Source organism: Hemicordylus capensis, chromosome 2, assembly GCF_027244095.1.
Source record: "Hemicordylus capensis ecotype Gifberg chromosome 2, rHemCap1.1.pri, whole genome shotgun sequence".
In the NCBI taxonomy this organism is placed as follows: domain Eukaryota; kingdom Metazoa; phylum Chordata; class Lepidosauria; order Squamata; family Cordylidae; genus Hemicordylus; species Hemicordylus capensis.
This window is the reverse complement of record NC_069658.1, coordinates 102,633,716-102,652,089: the sequence shown is the minus strand read 5'-3', so window position 1 is coordinate 102,652,089 and position 18,374 is coordinate 102,633,716. Positions and strand designations below refer to the sequence as shown.

The 18,374-nt window shown below is 41.8% G+C and overlaps 1 protein-coding gene across 15 annotated transcripts in view; it reads right to left on the bottom strand.

The window, feature by feature from the left end:
• Positions 1 to 2,087: 2,087 nt before the first annotated feature.
• Positions 2,088 to 18,374, bottom strand: part of PRUNE2 (prune homolog 2 with BCH domain) — a 279,200-nt gene continuing 262,913 nt past the window's right edge. For 7 of the 15 annotated variants that reach the window (XM_053292147.1, XM_053292135.1, XM_053292136.1 and 4 more), the window contains 4 exons: positions 18,050 to 18,085; positions 15,784 to 15,846; positions 14,807 to 14,854; positions 2,088 to 9,174 (listed from right to left, as the gene is read on the bottom strand). In XM_053292147.1, coding sequence (XP_053148122.1) covers positions 9,144 to 9,174; positions 14,807 to 14,854; positions 15,784 to 15,846; positions 18,050 to 18,085 — 178 coding nt within the window. In that variant the 3' untranslated portion in view covers positions 2,088 to 9,143. Of the gene's footprint in view, positions 9,175 to 14,806; positions 14,855 to 15,783; positions 15,847 to 17,507; positions 17,557 to 18,049; positions 18,086 to 18,374 lie in introns of all 15 variants that reach the window. The other 8 variants (XR_008315441.1, XM_053292137.1, XR_008315442.1 and 5 more) reach the window with 8 other exon arrangements.

Here is an 18,374-nt window from a genome sequence, read left to right as displayed (position 1 = left end):
CTTCTTCATTATGAACCCCATCGCCCATTGAGATCATCAGGAGAGGTCCGCCTGCATTTGCCACTGGCTCGTCTGGTGGCTACTCAGGGACGGGCTTTCTCCGTTGCTGCCCCGAGGCTTTGGAATGTGCTCCCTAGTGAAATAAGAACCTCCCCATCTCTGACAATTGTTAAAAAGTCTTTAAAGACTTTTTAACACATCTGTTCACCCAGGTTTTTAACTGATACTGTTTTGATTGTTTTTAATGTTATTTTAGAATATTGTTTTAAAAAATTTAAATTGTTGTGTTTTAAATTTTTTGCTTTTGTTTTTAACTAATGTTTTAATGTTGTTTTTATCTTGTAAACCGCCCAGAGATGTAAGTTTTGGGTGGTATAAAAATATGTAAAATAAATACATACATACATACATACATACATACATACATAAGGAGGCTTTTTAATGCTCCATTATTTTTTTGTTATATCTGGTAGGTTCTTTAGCTTTTTATAATTTTCAGTTTTAATTTGAACCTAATAATTATTGTGATTTTTAATCTGACTTTTTGTTTGTTTAATTTAGTTAATTTTATTATTTTATTGTATCTTATGTCTATCTTCTTGTTGTGAGCTGCCCCAAGCAGTAGTGCACTGGAGGGGCGGGGTATAAATATTTTAAATCAAATAAATAAATAATATAAAAAAATATAAATAAAATAAAATAAAATAAAATAAAATAAAAGTGTGCTGAGAGCTGTCTCCCAGTTTGGGTTAGTCTCTGCCACAGATTCCAGCTCGGGTTTCGGACACTCCTTCCTCGAATCCCCTTCATTCATCAGCATTGGGGAGGCAGCTACAGAGACCATTGCTTTCTTAAGCAGACCAGCATGCTTTGTTTTGTGCCACTTTCTTGTCCCCTTGTTCTCCGCAGGCTTCAGCTTCTTAATGTGTTTGGCCACAGAGGTAGAAGCCTTCGGTGCAGAAATGCTCTGTTCGTTTGGCACAGGCAGCATTGGTCCCAGTTGGGGTAATGACAGTGACGCCTCCTGAGTCATCAACTCTGAGTCCTCAGCATACCCATGGTGCTGCGGGGATAGCTGCTTGGTGGGCATGGTTTGCAGGGCGAACATAGGCCCTCTCGTACAGCAGAGCCCACAGATGCGAGGCTCGATTCCTTTTGGCCTGCCGAGCAAAGGTCTGACAAACGGAGCACAAATCTGTATGGTGTGCTTCCCTGCGGCATGCTAGGCACTTGTCGTGTCTGTTAGAAGAGGGAAGCTTGGAGGAACAAGTAATGAAGAGTTTAAACGAAGCCTGAGCAGCCATAGACTTCCTGAGGCTTTTGAGGAGAATCATTGGAGTGGGGGTGCGGAGGCAGAACCGACTAAAACAAAGATGCAGAATTGAAAGGAAGAGTAAATGAGTGGATAGAAGGTGGAGAATAAATAAACAAAAACAGGAGAACAAAATAGTTTTCTTTCTTCTCTCTCTCTCTGACAGCTCAGCTCACACACACACACAAAAAGTGGCAGAAGGACCCCTGAAATCGCTGCTGCTGTGGCTGGAAGAAGACTGAGGGAGATGGATATGTCATTAAGGGGGTGGGGCTACCACCAAAAAGCTCTGGCAGCTCTAGAAGGTTCCTGGGTCATGTCTATGTGTGCACAGACATCCCCAGTGTGGAGGACAATAGGACCACTAACAAGAACAATAAAAATCAATACAATTAATACAAGTTAAAGATGTCAGCCACAGTGATGCAGAGCCCAATGACAGGAATTTGGGGGGGAGGCTAATATGCTGCAATGGAAATGCATAGATTTAATGTAACTCATGTGACACATATTCTAGACTTGTTGCACTGTTGTGGTTGCTGAAAAGTATCAGATTCAAAGCAACTTGTCCAACTAAATGCACTGTAAAGTTGCAGTGTACAGAGGCACACAGAACTCTGAATTGGATCACACTACATGGCTGCAATCTTGTGCACACTTATGAAGCAGCAAATCTTATTGAGGTCAATTGACAATTACTGTTGAGTAAATGTGCATTGGGTTAGCCTGTAAGAAGTTAGGTAACAAGATAGAATGGACTTGAACTGAAACACAATTGTATTATAGCTTTTTATTTCTGATTCATACATACATAGATATTACATATTGTATTGCTTAACCAACACAACTTTGTCAGCAGAATTGACTATAACAAAATGAATAATGCTTTAGGGCCTTTCCAGATGAGAGAGTAAAATATACATTTTATTAACAGCAGGATAATTAGCGCTTGCCCCAATTCAGTGCCAGTGGTGAAATATTCCATCCTGACATCATGTATGAGGTGTAGTTGCTTTCTGTGGGTCAAATAAAGCAATGCATGGCCTCTACAGTAGTAAAAAGAATAAAAGTGCATGATACAACCTCATGAAACATTTCTATGAGATTTCCATGGGAGAGTTAAAGGAAATAAAAACCCAATAAAATCACAGGGTCTTGCAAGTAATTCATGTCAGTTCTATCATATCTCACCTATTTAAAATGGCTGACATGATGAGGAAAAATTACTCAAAGGAGTCTCACAGAAATTGGACTCTGAATAATGTTCCTCATCATGTCAGTCACCGTCACAAAATGAGATGGACCTAGTGGGGACATTGTGTTGCTCATCACCCATGATGTCACAAACACCAGCCAACAGGTTCCATAATAGTCATGTTACCACAAACCAAACTGCACAAACTTGCAGTTGCAATTGGTGCACAAGCTAGGGAGGGGAATATCTTTTTATCAGCAATGCATAACTCAACAACACAACTGCTTATTTTAGAAGTGACATCTGGATTCTCAGCAACAACTAATGGACAAATTGCCACTTATCATTCTAGAAAGACCCTAAGTAATCCTTGGTTCTGAGCACTTTGATATATGATAGGGGGGCAAGTATTCTTATTTCTTTTTGAAGGGGAAGAAAGAGTTTTTAGCTAAATCTTGCTTGATAATTGTTAGTGTAATATGCAACAGCTATACCTGGGCAACTTTTTGAAAAGAAAATTCTAAAAATATATTTCAGTGAGCAAAGAACACTTTCCACTTTAAGCCCTAGTGTATCATCATAGTGGGAAGCCTAGTTTATTTTAACAAGACATTTGACTTAAAATACCTTCATGACCATCAGAGGATGACACTTGAAATGCAGTAATGTTGCCATCAGTTGCAATGTCTAACAAAGGGGAAATGCTACATTTGTTTTCTACTAAGTGTAGTTCATAATTATTATGAACTCGATCCTATACAGAGTTCGCCCAATCCTATACAGAGTTTGACACACTTATATCCATTGAAATAAATGGTTTAGGTGCACCTGCATATGGTTATAAAACCTCAGTCCTAAGCAAACTTACTTGGGAGTAAGGTCCATTGCCACTTACCTCTAAGTAAACACACATAGGATCAAGTTGTAGGAAAGTAAAGTCATAACACTGAAGAATTATTATCAGTATGGAGTAGTGCCATCCATGCTCTGCCAAAGAATATATGGCGACAAGATTGCTAGCTATTGAATTGGCACCCAAGTTGTGCCTTGAGCAGAAGTTTGCTGCTGCACTTATTTATTTTTAAATTCTTAAATTCCCTTTCATTTAGAAGAAAATTCATGGCAGTTTACATAAGCAATAAAAGAACAAAATACATCCAAAAACAAAACCAAATAAAATTAAAACAATTCTAGCAGCAAAAAAGCCAAACACAAAAAACAGAAGCAGAGAGCCTGTACATTAAACAAATTCTCAAAAACCCCTAATAGGAGGCCTGCCAAAACAATTAGGTCTTAAAGAGATACCAAAAGATAGGCAGACTGGGAGCCCAAAGGACCTATTGGGGCAAAGAGTTCCACAGGGAGAATCACAGAGAAGATTCTCTCACAACTCACCACCAACTGAACCTCTGAAGGTGATAGGATGTGAAGATGGTCTTCTCTGGCTAATTTGATGAGTGGGTGGATTCATATGGGAGGATATAGTTATTTAGGTATCCTGGTCCCAAGCCATAAAGTTTTCAAGATAGTGGCTTACATTCTGAGCAGGGTAACGTAGACAGTTCTGCACTGCCTGTGCCATTGTGAATGCCTAAAACACTGCCTGTGGTGCTGTGGGAAAGAGAGCTGGGGAAGAGAGCTGTTCCCTGCAACTTAAAACTGCCCAATGGCAATTGTGTGACACTACATCCATTGCTTCCGATGGATGTAGAATTGGGCAGCTGCAACTGCACAATCATAAGTCTCAGCAAAACAGGTCTGTTCTGTAACACCACAGGCGATGCTGAACTGCCCGCATTACCCTGTGCAGAACATGAGCCAGTGACCACATCTGGAATTGTTCTCAGAAGTTCAACAGAGATTATGCAATAATTGCTCTGCCTCTTGATTTCTGCAGATACTACTGCTAAAGGCACAAGAACAACCCTAGCCATTTTCTTCTGGTCAGTTGGCAGCCCTATCTGGAGGATTCATCTCAAGAGCCACAGCCCAGCACTGAGTTAGGCACGGTTAATGAGATGAGATCAGTGGGATTAAGTGCATTTCACTCTATGTTAGAGCATGGCTAAAATGCTGATAAAATACACGTTCATATTTAAATGGAATAACATACACACATTTTTGTCCTCTCACAGGATCTCCCAAAATAAAATACTAACAGTTTTGGACTGAATTAAAAAACCAACAAAGTTGTCAGATGTGTTTGCTCAACAAGACAGATAATATTGTAGCCAACACAACACAGTTGAAAGCAATAATATAGATTCAGTACACACAAACAACCTGTACATTCCTATCCCCAATTCAGAGCGCCATGTACACTCCAGTACACATATGGAGTTCTTGTGACCATTCACTTCAATAGGAGACGCAGCTCCAAACACACAAAGCTATGCATGTGTAGAGCTGCTTCCTCCACTAGAATGAGGATAGCCTTGCAGGTGAGATCTCCATGTGGTCACTGGTGCCCCTGTAGCCACAGGAGACAATGAGAAGAGTAGATACTGTATTTATTGAATAGGTTTCATTGGAGGGAATCCTGCATTATTACCCTCTTAAACACTGCTGTTAGTTCTGAACTAACTTGCTGACCGGAGAACTTGTACAAAGTTGACTACAAACTTCAGTAAGGGTATGTTAAATACTCTGAAAATTACAAGTCTCTTTTCCAAATAGGGTTTCTGTAGGAATCAAGTAGTGGTCAGGGGATGAGTTCTTGCTTTGATGACAACTTGGGGTGGGGGGGGATAATTTACATGGCTGTTTTTGAGGTAGTAAAATCACCACAAAAGTTCCTTCTCCTATCAATATGAATGTAGTAAAAGGATCTTGTGAAAGGGCACTCCATGGTAAAGTTGCAAGTAATCCCATCCTTCAAAATGTTGTTTCCTAGTATAAACATATATTATAGAGATTTCTGCATGGGTAAATATATTTGGGATAATGGCAAAAGACCTATAACCATTTCTTCTGGGTTGTATAGCCTGAATGTCTGCAAGGATACACTGATAAATCCAGACAAAAATCAAAGCATCTAGAAGCTAATTCCCATAATGTTGCTTTTGTTTGCTAAACCACAGCATCTGAAGTAGTTACTTTTGAAAAGGAGATATGTCTGTTCCCAAGTACCTAAATGATCTAAATATTTAATTCGCTTAGCTGCTGCGTGTCCTGGATTTGGCGGTGGAACTCTTGCGACACATTGCGAGAGTTCCTGGGCCCAGCGAGAGTTGGGGGAAAGAAAAAATAGTGGCGGGGGGGGTGTGCAAAACGGCCAGAGGAGGTGGCCTTGGCTGGCTGCTGGGAGGCGGAGGCAGCGGAATGGCCTGTCCTGTCCAGGCTAGGCCGTCCCAGTCACGGAAGAGGTGGCGGTGGCTCAACCTGGCAGAAGGTGGTGGGGCAGCCTGGACTGGCCAGGCCGTCCCAGGTATGAGAGGCGGCGGCCTGACCAAGTGGGAGGTGGAGGCGGCGGGACGGCCCGGCCTGGCTGTCCCAGATATGGGAGAAGTGGTGGCCCAGCCAGGCCGCCGGAGGCATTGGAGGCCAAGATGGGAGGGAAACTTTTCGGCCTGCCGCCGCCCCGGTAAGAATGACCTGGCTGTGGCGGGAGGGGAGCAAGAGAGAGTGGGGGAGGGGGCCGGAGGCAGGGGGCAAAGAGAGTGGGGCCAGAGGGAGGGGGAGGGGGGAAAGAGAGTGGGGCCAGAGGGAGAGGGAGGGGGGCAAGAGAGTGGGGCCGGAGGGAGGGGAGGGGACAAGAGAGAGTGGGGCCGGAGGGAGGGGGGCAAGAGAGTGGGGCAGGAGGGAGGGGGAGGGGGCAAGAGAAAGTGGGATAGGAGGGAGGGGAGGGGGCAAGAGAGAGTGGGGCAGGAGGGAGTCAAGAGAGAGTGGGGCAGGAGGGGGGGAACAGCAGGCCGCCAAAGAGCACACAGATGCTCTGTGTGGGTCAGCTAGTAATATGTAATACCAGAAACTAAACGGAGGTCCATTGTTGTGCAGGAACTGGTGCTCAGTACTTCAGAGGACTAGCACCTCACAGGACCTTCAAACTTAAGCTGAAAATAGATATATAACAAGGAATGCAAGGAATATACATGGTGCAATGTCAGGACTGCAAGGGAGCATTGAAGAAAACCTTTGGCAACTTCTGTTCTGATAAGGGAGCAGAACATTAGATGGCACTGGAGAAAGGCTAAACAAATCCAAAAACTGGACACCATTCCCAGGAGTTGATAATACATTATATTTTTGCCTCTCTTTCTCTCTTTGTTTAACCAAGAGATAATCTTAAGGCTGCATAAAGACATACATAATTTGTGTGATGCACTTTCACAGTGAGTTTATCACACAGGTTACATATGTCTATTCAATCAACACTCAATATGCTGTCAAATAGATTGCAAAGGCAGAGAGAAGCCATGGCTCAGGCTCTGGGAGACGAAAGTGCAGTGAACTCTGGTTTTGTCCGTATGCAGCCAAAGTTAAGCAAGAGCAAGAAGTAATTCACAAATGGCAGAGAAGACTCTACCAGAGTATAGTGGTGCCCGGACCTTATTTAATGTAGGGCGGATAGGAGCTACCCCACATATGCTGCAAAACTGACTTGCATCCTGACATTTCACTAAAAACAACCTTGTACTTCATTTCTTTATAGATGAAGCCTGATCTATTGATGAAGCCTGATAGCTTAAATCAAGCTATCTTTTCTGTAAGGGACATGTAGGAACCAGCTTCCATCACACTTTATTGCTACACCAAGAAAAAGAATCCAGTGTCACAATGTGTAATTGAAGTAATGTGGTTATGCAGATATGGGTCAGTTCAGTTCTCAATGGCACTCATATGAAGAGAGTAAACAGTCTACAATCTAGGATACAGTGGAGAGGCTGCAAAATCTGATCCTCCCTCTAGAAACTGGATTTCGCAAGGGCAGCAGCAGATTTAGTACCCCTCAGTGATCCCCTTTACTTTCTCCTTCATAAAATAATAGCTGCTATCTTCTCATATGGGGGAAAATAAACTGAAATGGAGGCAAAAGCTCCCTTGTCTAGCTGTGGTGGCTTGGATGATGGATTGCACAAGGCTCCACCTTCCTGCTTACTCCCACCCATCCTCCTGTCATAGGATGTCACTTTCCCTACGAGAGGATCTACTGTACAGGATGAGTAGGCTGAACATGAATGATGTTCCATTGGAAAGAACAGCAACCACAGGACTCTCCACTACAATCTCTGCCCATCATGAAGGTTTAACAGTAAATAATAAAGGTCACCAGATGCTACTGATTTAGAGATAAGTTAAGTCTACCCAAAACTATATTATTATAGTTTATTATATAGTTAATTATAAAAATGATTATGAGCATGTTTTGTCTATTGGCATCCCACTTTTAGATAAGATGATATACATATACAATTCATGGCAATTTGTTTCCAGTCTGTCAGACAGACTCATTGGTCAGCATTTGAAAATCAACGTGTATGTTTGAGAATATGTAGGTTTTTCTCTTCTGTAAAAGGATGTATCTCTATATCTGTTATAGTGCCACAACTAGTAAAACATATTGTTTTAGTGAGCTGTTGCTGCTAACTATTAGCATAGAGATGAATTTATTGTATTGCTGTTTCAGCATACTATCTGGTCATGTTAGTATGTGCTTAACTCTTACAGCATCTTTTTACTTAAGGATCTCAACTCACTGTTGTCCATACATCCTTTAATTCATACATAGAGGGCTGCCCCCTTTGGAAACATTACCTTGTTTGGTGACTTTATGAAATTCCAGTTTAATTAATGACAAATACTTCCACACAACTAAGAACAGCTACTCCACCCTTGTTATTCATGGCACAGTAATGATCAAGAATGGTCCTGCATAGTACCAAAGATCTGAACAACATGAAAGAAAAAGACATTGAATTTTGGGAAACCTTTTGAAGAGTGAAATTATAGCTAATGGTGGCAAACCAAGATTGATGGAGATTTCAAAGAACATGCAGAGCTCCATGAGAGCTATGACTACCCCATTCACTTCACCATCAGGAAATATTCTATGTTGTTTATATGTTCAAGGAACAAGAATAGAAGGGTCTGAGTCTCTCCTTATATTCAGTCCTATGGGATGCCAGGGCCATTGGATTGGGGCACCTATGTCAAAAAGATTACCATTGTTATACGGAACTTAACACCTCTGGTTTAACTAGGCACAGGTATGTTAATATGTTGACAAAAAGGAACAAACCAAAATGACAAAACTACAAGTGAGAGGCACATTGACGGCAAAATTGTAAAACAATTCTGAATTGAAAATTGCGTAACAAAAGAGATTTCCTTATTGCCAATAACATTCCCGAAGATAATAATACACAAACTGATATTCAAACACTGCCGCCTGTCTGAGAGCAGCAGCAGCAGCCCTTCCATTTTCTCCAGAAAGCTCTGGTGTTGAGTAATCAGAGAACAAAGGTTGCAATCCACCAGGAACCTTTTTTTTTTGGTGGTACAAATAGGCCTTGCTGAAATAAATTAGGCTTGTGCACAAGAGGATCCTGGAGGATTGTGCCCAAACTGTCCAATCCTCAAAGCCAAGGCATGTCAAAGAGATGAAAATCTTCTTGTTCATTCAGTCTGCCAAGGAAGTTAGTGGGTTCCTTTCAGCTTCATGTCAATGCTTGAAAGAAAAGAAAAGAAAGATATTTATTGCAACATGTGCATCCAATCCTCCTTCCAGAGCACACAGAGAAGCATTTATCTCATCTAGGTACCACCCAGGCCCAGATGTTTTTAGTGTGAAAAACAATTACCACAAAATCTTCAGGCCATTTTCTATATGCCTCTAAACATGCTTGCCTTTCCTTCTACCTCAAAATATGTCATTCAGTCTCTCAGTAAGAAAAAATATGCATCCAAGAGAAATAAAACATGCAGAAGCACAGGATGAATTCCAAAACATAAGCATTCTGGCAATACTTTGATGGCTAGTTTTGCCAAAGTGCAAGCACCAATGTAAATGAACTTGGATACACAACACCTTACAGACTTTGTCAAGAACAGACTAGTCCTCACAAGGACAAAACTATGCATGTTCAGAGATAATTATTTTAAAGTACTGTAGGGCAGCAAAGGGGGTAACAATTTAATAATTGTATATTTCCCCCCTGATATGGGCTTGACCGACAAAACTGAAAACAGTGTATCAGCCATGCATTGTAGCCTATGGTCTATACCTCTTGCAGTTCATGGACTTTTTAATCTCACTGTTGACTTTTTTCTCTATAGTAATGTGCACGCACACACACCAACTAAAGATAACACATCATGCATCTGACCAACTGGGCTCTGGTCCATGAAAACTTATGCCACAATAAAACTGTTAGTTTTTATTGTGCCAAAGCGCTCTGTGTTGTTCCTGCCGTTATTCCCAGGAGAACTTCCACCTCTCTAAACACAAAGGTTTATTGAGTCCTTGGCAGGCTACATTATATGGCTGGTGGGCTGTGTTCAGCTTGGTGACTCACTGAAACTGTGCACGCCTCTTCTAATACAAGCTTTTTACATTCCCCACCCCCCAGCCATCCTGCTCGAGTGGCCTTAATTTAATTCCGCATGCAATGTGTTCTGCTTGTTTGTCCTATGGAAGTCTCTAATGGGCCATTCCCTTTCAGATATGGAAAGATTCGGCAGGTTGCTTTTGCCTCGCAAACAGAGTGCATGTCTTGCATGAACACACAAGCTTGGCTCTGTGGCAAACCTGTGAACTCTTGGTCAGATTCCAGAGACCTGCAGCTAACAAATCTGTCAGGGAGCCCATCACCTCGATTACTCATTCACAGAACTTGCCTGTATGCCTATTCAAGCATGAGCATGACTCATGAGAACCTTCCTGTGTCTCCAAAGGTAACAAGAGGATCAACTCTTAGTTAATTGCGTATTTGCTCATAATGAGATTTGGGTAACTTGATTTGCCTTCTTTCTGCTGTTTAACAAATTTCTCCCAAGGCGTATCTACCTCCTCACTCCCCAAGCTACTTTTCTGGTTTTACACAATGTATGCTTAACTATGTGTTAATTGTACTCATTTCACTTACACTCTGGTAGTTTTGCTTCGCCATCACTACTACCACCACCACCACTACTACCACCACTGCCTTTGCTCTTGATAATGTAACGATAAGGTTGCAGTGTGTTTTTTTAAGGCAGCAATGCCATGAAGGATATAAGCATATTCTCAGTTGAATTTAATATTTTATTTTCATCTATTAATGCTTCATTCATTTTTGCCTACCCATTTCCTTCTTCTAATAAACTGGATTCTCTTTTCTTTCCATTGTTAGTTTTCTCTTAAAAACTGTTTCAAAGAATTATCTTTCTTCTGATTGTGATTTTTTCTTTTAAACAAATTGCTTAAGTCCTATTGTTTTTTAAAACATTTAAAATGTTTTAATACATTTAAAATTTCCAATTTGCCATGCTTTATCAAACACACATTTCTCTTGCATAGTCTTACTCCATTTCTGTCCTACAATCCCATTTCCTTGTGTGTCTTGCCATTATTTCAATTGTAAGACTTCAGGCAGGGATTCATCTCCCCACCCCCATTTCTGTGTAGTATTTAGTTTATTTTAAGTGGTACATAAATAATACAAGATTATGAGGATGAGGATGCAGTTTACTCAGCTGCCATTTGATGTCACTAACATAATTTCTATCACTGACCGCCCTCACACGTAACACCAAACCACAGGCTGATGAATCTGAGGTTAATTCTTGAACCCAGGAATTGTCCCGCAGACTATCTTCCAAACCAGGTCAGATGTCCTCTAGTTACAGGGCAAAGGAGCCCCTCCCTCTCCCTGGTCCATTGAGGCTGTATCCCAGCAAGCTCCATAGCACTCACATTACCCGGCTGCAGGCAAGGCGTCAGCATGGCAGCAGGACGGCACCCATTGGCATCAAGGGGGTGTGCCCAGTGTGTGCCTTTTCAGCATGGACCACCCGCCCTTGGCAGGGAAAGGGCCTATTTAAACCCTTTTAAATGGCATTTGATACCTTTCCATCACAACACTTGCTCTGCCACCCTCTCAAGATCCCCACAACCCAACAGTCCCTCACAAGCATAATTACTGGTAACCGGGGGTGGGGTATAGAGAGGGGGGACTATTTTTCTGTTACTCCAGGAAGGGATCATGATGAATTCCTAGGAAGGAATATGAATAGGAGGGCAGGCAAAGGATCCTGGGGTCTGGTCCACTGTGACAAAGTCCTTGTGATAGCAGACCCGGTCAAAGCAATCCAAAAATCCTCAACACATGCCTGCCCTGTGTTGGCTTGCTGGCCGACGATTAGCCCTCTCATGAGAGGGCTAGTCCACTGGGGAGGACTAGAGGCTCCGTGAGCTTTGGGTCCCCATCAGACTGCACCCTCAGGTCATCCAACTATAGGGGGCCCCACTGATGTGGCCCCCCCAGTATGTTTAAAAATCAAACTCATACTCCTCACTTTCCCCTCTACACTCAAGCCCTACAGTTTCCCAAGGAGTCTGGGCCACTCCATGTGTCTGGCCACTTCCCTGTGGGCTGCGTTTGGCAAGATTTGGGATGGCTCTTCATACACATTTGTACTGGGCAAAAATCAACATGAATATGTGCCAAAGGATAACCAGACTTCCAGAGTGAGCACTTTCACTCCTGTCTGCCCGTCACTGCAACCTGGAAAGGTGTTGGTGTGGTACCCTTCCCTGGGGCTTGCATGGATCTAGCAATGGGGCTGGGTGGTGACAGTCCTCCTGCCCACATGCATGTCTCTATGGCCTAACACTCTCATGAGAGAGCACTCCTTGGGAGAAGTGGCATTGTCACACAGTGTTAACGATTCAGCCCTTGAAACACCATCCTGGTGTTCACCAAGAAGGTTCTTCTCATGAGTAATGCCACAGAGTGCATGCCTGTACCCATGGGGAAGGGGCTGGGCTCCCCTTCCCCAATTTGTACAAAAAAAGAGCCACTCAAGAATTCCAGGGGCTGCCTTTCAACCCAGATCCTAGGTATCACTCCCCTGGCATGTGTTATCTTTGTTGGGAAGCAACTGGGTTGCCTGGTTCATGGTGCCACCAAGACTCTATATGCTTGTGCAAATACTTCTTCATCACTTGATTTATGGAGACCACTCCACAAACTCTCCATCTGATCATTCCTGCCCCTTTTCCTGCAGATTGCCAAAGTGGGGGAACATGGGACACTGTGGAAAGCAGGCACCCCACAGTGTGGCTCTTCCTTTTTACATGCTTTGAAGCTTGGGATGCGGCAACATGGCATCCCTGCTGCCGGGCAACAGTTGGAGGAGTGCTGAGACAGCGACAGCGGTGGGGTGTGTGTGCTTGGGGAAGAGGTCAGTGAGAAGAATGGTAGGCATAGAGCTGGTGCATTTCTGGGCTGAACTTGGCCACCCTCTCTATGGTTTGGCAGCAGCCAAGCACAAAACCCAGGTTTATGGGTTTATAAGACACAATGCTGCCTCCAAACTTCAGGTTGGAGCAGCAAAAATCACTACAAACTGAAAGTTCAGATTATGGTTTCGGCTTGAAAACCTCAGGTCACTTTTGTGACAAAACCACAGTTTAATGCATTCGGACAACCACAAAAAGTAATCTCTGCCCCCTTTGCCTCTGATTTGGCATGTGTGAATATGGCCTCTGTGTCCAAAAGTTAAAGAGAGGAAATGGGAGAAAGTAAGTCCAAAGTTCAGGGGCAAGATGCTTGTGCACTACATACCTTGGCTGACATGAAGCACAGCCAACTGCCTCTGTAAGGATTTGCTGCGGAGCTTTTTCAGGCTTCAGATGAAGCTCCAGTGCTTCCCCCAGGCAGTGATGGTAGAAGTTGAATTTCTGTAGGTTTCCCCATTCAGGACAATGACAAAACCTGTGGAACTGCAGCTTCTGCAATCACAGCCTGAGGGCAGCATTGGAGCTTCCTCTGAAGTCTGCAAGAGCCTTGTAGATGATCCTTATGGCAGTGGCAGGCTGCACATTTTGCCAGTTCTTTTCTCCAATTTATTTATACAGAGAAGGGTGGAAGAGGAAGGTCATAGGACAAAGCAATGGAAATTATGGAGGACAGTCAATGCTTTCTCCTCTTGTAGTCTGGATTACTGTTAAACTCCTCATTATGGATTATTCCACAATGGAATGACTCACCTTGTATAATAGTGGTATAGAAGCTCCTTAAAAGCAATGCCTGAGTCATTTTCAAACAGTTATGTGGGTACATAGAAACATGTCTCATTCATAGGCTACACATCCATACAAACATCAGCTTTCAGCTCAGTAGATACAAGTTCATATGTATGTATGTAAAAATTAAATGGAAAAATACCCAATGCATATATTATGGCTCCAAAGAAGAGAAAGCTATAGTTGTACTTAAGTCCCATTGAAATTAATGTGTCTTCTCATGAGCAACTTGTCCCATTGATTTCAGAGGTACTTCCACAGGGCTAACTTCATCTGGAATTAGGCCATTATGGCTTTCGTTTCTCTATGACATTATTTTTTTTTGCAGTCTGTGGAATAAGGAACTACTACCAGATGTGTTCCATTAGCTTGTTCTTTCTTTGAGACCTAACCATACTGGTAAGTTTCTTCTGGAAACATTTTTTAATGAAGCTCAAAATCCAAAACATGCAAAATAGCCTGGTTTGGTAAGATAATTTGCTATTTGTTATTCAGACCAAAAGTGAAGGCAAATGAAAACACAGATGGAGGCAAGACTTTGGAATGGATATCAAAGGCAAGATGACAAATGGAAGAAGGGCTGGGTAGACTCCAGAAATACTTTTTTAAAAATTATATGAATTAATGGAAACCTACAAATCATGCCCAGGATGTGTGGATGTTAGTCTATAACTCCCATCATTCCCAGCCACAATGGTCAAAGGCCTTTGTGCCTGGGGATGATGTTGGCCATTGTGGTTAAGGGAAATGGAGTTGTAGGCCAATAACATCTGGGGACCCAAGGTCCTGATATGGACTAACTTATTCACTTAATCAGCTTGCTGTTGGGGATTCTTCCTCTGGTGTGTGGCTAGCATATAATGCTTAAAAGTTCACCACTGTATTTTTATAATGTTCTAGACTGCAGCATTAGAACAACAAGCTTTTCACTGAATATTCAGAAATGAAGCATGTAAGAGTCTGTATCTAGGAAAGACAACCTGGAGTTTACCCAGTTCTTCAGTGTCTCTTGCACAGCATGATCATGAAATAATATTCAAATATAATGACATCAGTAATTGTAAATTCTTACTCCTGCTGCACTGAAGTTATTTCTGGTTCATTTGAAAGACAGTTCGCTCTGGAGGCAAGGGAAAATAATGACTGGTAAACATTTTCTCTGTATTGAGAAAATATGCAAGTAATTGATTCCAGAAGGATAGCTATATTAGATTGTTGCAACAAACCATTTTGTGGCAGTTGAAGGACTAACCAGTTGATTGTGGCATAAGTTCCTGTGGGCCATTGTGTGTGTGTGTGTGGGGGGGTATTTCTTCTTTTCTGTTCTGCAATCAGGGTATATATATCTCACAAACTTTGGTGAACGCTTCATACACTTGATGATGCAGATGCTGGTCCACAACAACTACATTTGTCTTTAAGATGCCACAAGACTCTATGGCCCACATGTAGCACAGCTAATCTGCCTGCATCCGCAACATGTTCCAATCTAAGCAGCATTTCCAAACTGTGGGGCTGCTACTTGAAATATTTGCAGTCTTGGGGAAAAGCACAAAATGGCTGGCACTTCACTAGGAGCACAGCTGGTCCCAAGGTAAGCCTGAAGCGAAGCAGGCAGCTAGGCACCACCTGTGTTAGGCTGCAAAACATATGGGCTGTCTCATGGCATCTTAATCTTGTAGTATTTTAAAGACAAATACATGTATGGTGATATACTTGTTGTGGGCCAGAATCAACTTCACCAGGTTCACCTAAGTGGGTGAGATTTATACACTGATTTAAATAGAGAAGAAAAAATGCCCCCTAAAAAAATGGCCCACAAGAACTTATGCCACAATAAATTTATTAGTCTTTCAAGTGCCACAAGACTCTTCCTTTGTTGCTTGTTCCAACAATCTCCAGAGAGACAGCCCTCATTCCACAGCTATCTCTCCGGAATGATTTACTTTCACATATCTCAAGAAAGTGCATGCAAAATATGTTCATTGAAATAAAATGGAATAGTTGCAATTTTAAATGCACAAACAACTGAATCATGTTCACAGTTACCTGGGAGTAAATGTCATTGTACTCAAAGGGATTAACTTCTGAGAAAGTATACACAGAATTAGGCTGAAAGACAGCGATCGTTATAAAAGTACATCTCTAAAGCAGAGCTAAAAGGGTAGAGAATGTGCTACACACATCAGTGCTGCTGTACCAGCTTTAGGCACCATCACCAAATGCAACACAGCAGCATGGCATAACCTATCATAAAGGGTTGAAAATGGCTATGGTGAGAGCAGGAGGCGGGCAAGACAGTAGATGACTGTCTATGTTCCACCATAAAGATGTTCAGCTACCATGGAGCCCGAGCTCTGTTGATGTAATCCGACAAACCTTGTATGTAATCATCAACTGCGGTTCTGGGACCGCATTAGATATAAAGCATGACAGAATGGCTCTACTGTACTTTCCTGGCACATAATGCCCCTGTAGCTTAAACTGCAACAAGCCATTTGACATTCTAGTATATTGTTAGGACAAGACCTTATCAAGAGTTAATCTTCTAGTAGTTTGTTTGAGCTTTCTGCAAAGGCTACTTTGATACACACAGCAATAGTAACACTGTTGACCCTCAGGGAAATAAAGGCTGCATTTTGGAATTGCTAAAGCTCATGCAACTGCATTGGCACAGCCCAAGCATAACCAACTCACTTCCTACAAAATAGAAATGACACCACACTAGCATTATGGTTATTGTCATTAACAACAAATCTAATTATTTGTGGCTTTGTTACAGCAAAATATATACCTCTGCTCTACTCTTGACCAAATAATTACAACTTATTACAAAGGAAAGGCCTGGAGGGCAGTGGGATTATACTCTCCGGATAATTCATAGTGATCTTTAGCAGTCAAAGCTCGATTTAGTGTATATCAGTAGGATCATCTAGTTATCTACAAAGTCTTTATTTTTAGCCAATTTGCCAGATGTTGCATTAGAACCCAGCTTGGCTAAGTAAATCAGTCCAAACATGTTTTGTTTTATAAAGGTCAACAATGAATCCTTTAAGGATAAATAATCTTAACTAAAAGGCAATATGTTTGAGGAAAATCTCTCATGCTGTAAACAGAAGACATTTTATTGAGGTAGGTTTCACTGAAATCAATGGAACATGCAACTCTATTCACATATTATTTTAATACACCTACAGTCTCTGTACAGTGTACGCACACACAGACCTGTACACACATAACATTATTCACACACGATGTTCAATGCACATACAGTCATACAATTCTTGTCTGTACCCTGCATATGAGTGGGCCTTGTCCCCAGATTCACTTTTAAAATCAATGCATGTACAATCATTCACACAAAAACATGCAAAAGTGTACATCTGTATGCACGTACAGTGTAATATCTGAATAGGGCTCTATTTTCAAATAAATGCATTTGAGAGAAGGGTGTGTGGTGGTCACCCTATCCGTTTCAGTGAAACTGTTTCAAGATACAATGTTTTTAGTACTATGATGACCTAACAAATCAAACTGACACCCAGTGACGTGTCAGGAATAAGGACCAGGCTTTTAGTAGATTAAAAAAATATATATTTTTATTCAGAGTCAAAGCTGAGTGAGAACTGGCTGCTTAAGCAGAAGCCCTTAAAATGTGTTATCCTCATATAGCAGCATTACCTGACTGAGGTATGAAATAGTAGTAAGTGCATACAGTCCAACCAACTGCTTTCTTCCTTTTAAAAATATAGAAATATAGTGCCAGTGTTTACCAGAAAACTATCTTACTTTGCTGTTGCTTCCCTCAGCTCTTCATCCAGTCTATGTGAGTAAATGTTATTGATGTTTAAGAAGAAAAGAAAAAGAAGCAAGCAGGGCATAAGACAGGAGCAGAGAAAAGCAGAGCAAAGTTCAAGCAAAGTACATGCTTTTGAAATTCTGCACTAATAAAAACCTTCCATCCTCTACAGTGTCATTTCTTTCCAATTCTTTTTACTCTCATTTAGCTTATCTGGAGGCAAGTATGTAAAGGAAGCAGGGGTCTGCAGCATGCTTGCTGTACAAAGCATTAAAAAGGTGCTCTAAATAAAAAGATTAAGGGAGCTGCAGAAGTGGCCAAGTCAAGAATATTTTTGGTATAGCAGACATCAGCCAAGAATAAGACTGATCTTAACAGCTCGTAAGTGTAGGAAAAAAATCCCATTGTGCAGAGCTGCAGGATTTCTTTTGTGCCAGCTGTTAGAATTCTATACTGGCTGGTTCATACATTTCACTCAGAAACATCAGCTCTAGCTGCAGCAGAGCAGAGCGTTACCTTACTCTTCTCTGAATGCACCTGTCTTCATCATACCTTTCAAGATAAAAGTGGGTAAAGGACAAAAACATACAAGGTCAAATTACATGCCATCACCGCATTTACCCAATATGTATCACTTCAACATCAAAATAAACATGGAATTTATTCTAAATGCCAGGCTAATAATCTGCAGCAAATAACCAGCATGATCCTTCTTCCATGGTAGCTTTGCCAATCAGAATAAATTCTTCTGAACAGGCAAGAGGCAAACAGCGTGTTAATTTTCTGAGTTTTGTGCCCTTGAAAAGCTCTGCTGAATCATAAATAACTTCAACCAGCAGCA